This window comes from Austrofundulus limnaeus, unplaced genomic scaffold, assembly GCF_001266775.1.
Source record: "Austrofundulus limnaeus strain Quisiro unplaced genomic scaffold, Austrofundulus_limnaeus-1.0 Scaffold153, whole genome shotgun sequence".
Classification (NCBI taxonomy): Eukaryota; Metazoa; Chordata; class Actinopteri; order Cyprinodontiformes; family Rivulidae; genus Austrofundulus; species Austrofundulus limnaeus.
The window spans coordinates 490,974-496,795 of NW_013952555.1; the positions used below are offsets into that span (position 1 = coordinate 490,974).

The 5,822-nt window shown below is 40.0% G+C and overlaps 1 protein-coding gene across 4 annotated transcripts in view; it reads right to left on the minus strand.

Annotated features, from left to right (window-relative positions):
* sbno2b (strawberry notch homolog 2b) overlaps positions 1–5,822 on the minus strand; it is a gene marked incomplete in the record, with an annotated part of 100,437 nt that overhangs the window by 40,018 nt on the left and 54,597 nt on the right. Inside the window, 1 exon segment of one of the 4 annotated variants that reach the window (XM_014016761.1) lies at positions 4,291–4,658. Within the exon segment in view, the coding sequence (XP_013872215.1) occupies positions 4,291–4,389 (99 nt within the window). 4 annotated transcript variants of the gene reach the window in all.

Here is a 5,822-nt window from a genome sequence, read left to right on the forward strand (position 1 = left end):
ACACACACACACACACACACACTATATATACTGTACTGTATATAAGTTAAGAGGTTGAATTAATTAATTAATGAATGAATGTTTATTTGTCATTGTCTCAAGTACAACAAAACTGCAGAGCCTCTTCCAAGGTGCCTGTGCAGGAGTAAGTTGGTGCACGGCAAAGCATTTACATGCACATTAAACATGAAAAACAGGGTCAGAGTTACCCTGGATTTACACTAGATGCGGCTCCGCTCTGCTGCGCTGCGGTGCGCAGTTCGCAGCTGTTCATTTGCAACCCAATTTATACAGCCTCCGGTGCGACACACAGAGGAGGAAGCGTGTGCAGGAAGGAGATTTTGCGATAAATCCAGTGATAAATGTGGAAGTCAGAGCAAAAAATAATTAATTCTGTCAAAGACGAAAATAAAATCCATGTGTATTGTGTGCGTACACATATGCTTCATGCTACATGTTTCCATCTGCTTCCCAAACAGAAAGATACATTCTGACAGCATTTGTGTAGAAATATATCCATATATTTATTAATATAGCTGGGATTTCGACATTATTCCGACAAATTATTATGCCTAATAGTGTCTTATTTTGAAAATACAGATGTTGTGCTCATTCTTCTTCCTGTTGGTGCGACGTAATCTTTAAAAATTGACTCCGGCGTAGCTCTGGCGTCTGGCAGAAATAGGATCTGATCTAATTTTGCCGTCCGCTCACGGCTGCCCTGCGCAGCCAGTGTAAACACTCTCATTGATTAGAATGGGTGCATATTTGCTGCGGAGGTCGGACCGGAGCGGAGTGGAGCTGGAACGCATGTAGTGTAAATTAGGARTAAGATGTTCTTAAGGAGACAGGTCAATTTCAAGGCGTTTAGATAAACTATGATGCAGAGTCTAATTCATTTCTGATATATACAGCTTTTTCAGAACAACTGAAGGTAACATAGTTACTTGATTGTGGTATAGAATTGAATTATGTGCCTGGAAAATATATAATACGCCCCCTTTAGAAAATATCACAGAGAAGTTGTGATTTATAGAAAAAAACAAAACCAAAGTTATACATAAAAGCAAAATGAATGACAAGCTTTATGTTATTTGCTCCTTGGAAATAACACTTCATTTGAATAACTGAGTTGAATTCTGTTCATTTCCAAACCATTTCATAGTAACACAGCTCAGATATGAGGTGTTTAGTAGCGTGTAGAGATAAGTTAAAGGTTGGCATACGGTTTATTTTCCAACAAACTGAACACAGTTCATTGGAAATAGTGAGAGTCAAATTATCTGAACTATGACCTTTGAATGTGTAGTGATAAGAAACCCCTCCTTTACATGGCACTCATGTTCTGAGTTTTCTTGTTATTTCAGTATCTTTTACAGCCTGATAAGTTGATTCCTGCCTTTAACAATCTGCAGGCACGCATAAATACACTCACCTCTCTACACATGTGGATTTTGCATTGACTTTTATTAATTTGTACAGCCTAACCCTAACCCTAAACCTAACCTCACAGGTAACCTAACCCTAACCTAAACTTAATTCATACCTTAGCTCTAAACCTGAACCATAAATGGATTTTTTTTCCTGTTGTGTGGACCAAGGCAATGTCCACACAACAGCAAAATATCCTCATATAGTATAGGGTCAAAATATGTCCACACACCAATACAAAGACATGTACTCACACACACACACACACACACACACACACACTGCACTTCTTTACTGTAGTTTATGGGTCACGCCGTCATTGTGCTGCACGTGTCGCCTGTTTAATATTTTGAAATGGAGTCAGCAAACTAGTTTTCTCAGAAATCATTGGGTCATGAGCAGAACGGAACATAACAGATACGTCATTATTTTTCCTAATTTTTGTACTGTGTAAACTCTTCAAGCATTTCATGACAGCATATTCAAATCTTCATGTGTAGAAAATTTCAACAAATCACTGATTCTACAACCTCTCCAACTTAAAAACCTGGTTTTGTCACATTAAAGGAAGGTCTCTATGATTGTAATTTTAATTTCTGAGATGTTATTCCAAATTAACATCCAACTAAATGTTTTTTTTCTATTGAATAACCTTTRATTTTCACACTTTGACCACCCTGCTCTWTATACTGCGTGAGAAGCAGATGCACTGTGTAGTCCTGCATCCTTAATGTGGCCAAATGCATAAATTCCTACATAAAAACAATTAATAAGAAGCAGCTGTTTATTTTTATATTTTTTATTACATTTGTATCTTTGAAAATAATGTAATGGATTTTGATGGTGAAATACTTTTCCGTCAGCAGAAAATATTTCCTAAGTACGTCAACCTTACAGGGAAAAGCGAGCTTCGTCCACAAACCTGTAGCAGACTTACCCTCTGACAYCATCAAATTCCAGCAGCTGCTGTGTGGCTTTCAGTCAACACAGATTTACTGAATTGTACTTGTTAGTGGCAGGAGTATGATGAGTTTATCTAGCAACAGCTCGAGTTATTCTGAAATGAAACCTGGCATTTAGGCTTTGACACATTCATTGCAGCGTTGTTGAGAGAAAAAGAAAAAAAGCTAACCTCTGCACACGAGCAAAGCTCCAACCTAAAGCCTTCTGCTTTGCAGAATAAAACACTGTTATCTCACACCTATGCTCTGGCGGCTCTCTCAACACAGACCCTGCCCCAACCCCCCCGCCCGATGCCTCTCACTCATCCTCTCCATTATTGTCTGTTCACTTCCCGTAAAGCTTGCATGCATAGGGTCACGCTTCAGGTTTGTGCAATATCAGGAAACTGACGACATGTGCCCACCAAAAGGCTCCACTCGTGTACTTCGACAKCAAGTTAAATTCTTTTTATTGTGGTACAATAGAAGACGCACGAGAAGAAAAAAGTTTGACTTGTCAAACAGGATCCAGTTAAAGCTGCAATTCACAAAACAAAACATAAATCTTTTAAACACTATATTGGAAGCGTGTGAGAAAGGTATTTAAGTGATTGAAGCAAGCTGACGCTCAGTTGCATGTTTATTAATAATTTATTTAATTCAGAGAAAATTACACCGCAGAGCACCTTTTTTAAAAAAAAACTCACTCATGTGCACTTCCTAAGTAAAATATATTTGTTTATAAAATCTGTCCAGTTTAAATGAATTCTATGCGATTTCTCAATGATGATGAGCAGAGAAAAAAAGCTGACAGAGAGAAATTGATCAATGAGATTCAGTGGAAACACACTGAACAAGCCCTGCGCCTGTAAGCAGCACAGTGTTGCCTAATAAATTATGACGATAAAATCCAACAACAAGGAAGCGCTCTTTATGGACAACAATGACATTAAGGGTGTTTAATCGTCAACCAGAAAACCAACAAGAGCACTGTTTAGCCTGACAGGATATCAGGTTATACCACTTACGGGAAGACAACAAGGAGCGAGGCAGAAAGTCATCTGTCAGCATTCCTGGCTGGGAATGACATTTCTCAATGGAGCTGTGGATGTTTGCCGGCTGGCACGGCCTGCCAGCAAAGACATTCACAACCTGACTTACTCTTAGCTGTTGCCAACGCTCACTTTTTTTTTATGATTTATTTATTCTGGACAATTAAAACATAWTTTGATGCATTGCACCAGATTTAGCCTAAGGCTAATTTACATCTGTAGTCCCATCAAACAATAAAAACAAAACAACATCCAACAGTGAAATGGAAATAAGAGAGGAAAAAAAACAGGAAAAAAAATAAAACATTTTGCAATTAAAAATACATAGAACACCCCAACCCACTCTCCAAACATAAAGCCAAACTTAAGCCCGATGATCATCTAATAATAATCTCTCAATAAACTGAAGGTTAACTCTTTTTTTCACTAGGAACTGAGTTTATTTCCACTAATAGTTTAACGTCGACATGCACGGAAAATCTGGTGGTTTTAGAAACAAGTAATTCCTGTCAAAGAGTCTCTGTGAGAAATCCAAAAAGGTTAAAGCATTTGAAGTTTCAGTACAGTCTAATTAATTAGTAATTAAACTAAAGGTAGGCCAAGCTGTGGACAGGTTACACAGGTAAAGAGGAAAAACTTCTTCAGCTTTGAGAAGGAAGTATGTTCAAAAATTAATTCAAGGAAGTTAAAAATAAAAAAAAGCCTTTATGGAGATACTGAACTGCTTCTGTTATGAAAAAAAATTGAGTTAAAAACTTTAAACAAGCAGAGTACACTTTGTAACATTTACTAATCAACCAGGTTTGAGATTACGAAGCAYCACAGGATGAATGAATTGGAACACAGAAGCGACCGGTACCCCGTACCTTGGGAAGTGGGCGTCCCAGCTGAGAGTATAACTTAGTCCAGATCTGCATGAAAGACATGGGTCCACCCGCTGCTGTCACACATGCAAGCGCACACATWAGCTCCCTTCTTCACCTCGGCTCTCTGAATCCAAACGTCACCTCCATGAGGGAAGCCAGAGTGCCGGTGACCACCTTGCTGCTGGTGTCGCTCCCACCCAGCTGTGTGTGGACCCCCTCACAGCTCCTCCCTGGCACACATCTGCCTCGGGCCACAGACGCACTCACACGCAGACACGCAGCTCAGAGGCCCTCACGCACACGGGGACTCAGGCACGTCTGAAACATGCTTCCTGCTTCATCRGGACGGGCAGGTATTTGCATAGACGGGCTCACTATCAGTGTTTGTTGGACTAGTTCGAGCTCACAAAGTTGGAGGTGGAGAGTGAGTAAGAGAGAGTGCAGAGGAGGGGAGGGGAGGGGAGTGGGGGGAGGAGGGAGGGAGGGAGGAGCTTTCAGGAAATGATGCTTTTGTTGGTAAGTGACTAGAGTTACTGGCAGTCAGGCCCATTTTACTGTACATGGTGTAACTCAACCGCATTTGTAGTGTAAACAGTATTGCGCTGTGGACCTGGCTGCTGCTCACACAACGCTGCTTTACAGCTATTCTTAATGGGCTGGGGTCATAATTTAATAATAATATTATATTTAGAGACTGACTTCCCTGCTGGGCTGCCTTTGCTTTCTGTTTCTTTTTTTTTTTGTTCATTTGTCTTTAAAGGCTGAATTTCATCCTGGCAAAGCAAAAAAAAAAAAATAAATAAAAAAAATAAATAAATAAAACAACTATCAAGAAAAGGGAGACCCATAAGAAAATGCAAATGACAGGTTTTAGAGCAGAGCTGCCTTTTAAATAAGTCTGTAAAAGCAGAATCTGTAGTCATGTTTACAGCTTCAAATGTTTGTCCTGATATCTAAACAGGGAGCTAAACAGATTTCAGATTGAGATGAGTCAAGCTTGAGCTAAAAGTCTGCCTTTTTCCAGAAGTTTTTCAGACATCAGCCCGTTCACAATGACAGACAAAACCTTCAACAAAAAAAGGCCATTCCTGATTACTGGAACAGAGGGCGGGATCGCAAGGACACGCAAAAGAATATTCTCGTGATCTTCTTTTGCAAATTCAACAAATCCCAGATGCTGATCTAAGACAGTATCAGCTTTTCTAGTTGGGGGGTGAAGGGGGGGGGCTGCAATTTTGGCTTCTCCCAAATAAACACACTGTGGTGTTTCAAATTAGAAATAATTTATCTCGATTACAGAAGGAGCCATCTATGAGGCCAGCTTCCAGGAATACCTGATAAACTTTCACGATGAAGTTCTGAAGTGTTCATCTCTGCTGAGCTGCAGAGGAGTCAGACTGTCAGAGACGGAGTGGCGCCTGTCCTGTGTCATCATTGAATGAGTGGGAATCCTGTGAATAACGTGTGTGTGTGTGTGTGTGTGTGTGTGTGTGTGTGTGTGTGTGTGTGTGTGTGTGTGTGTGTGTGTGTGT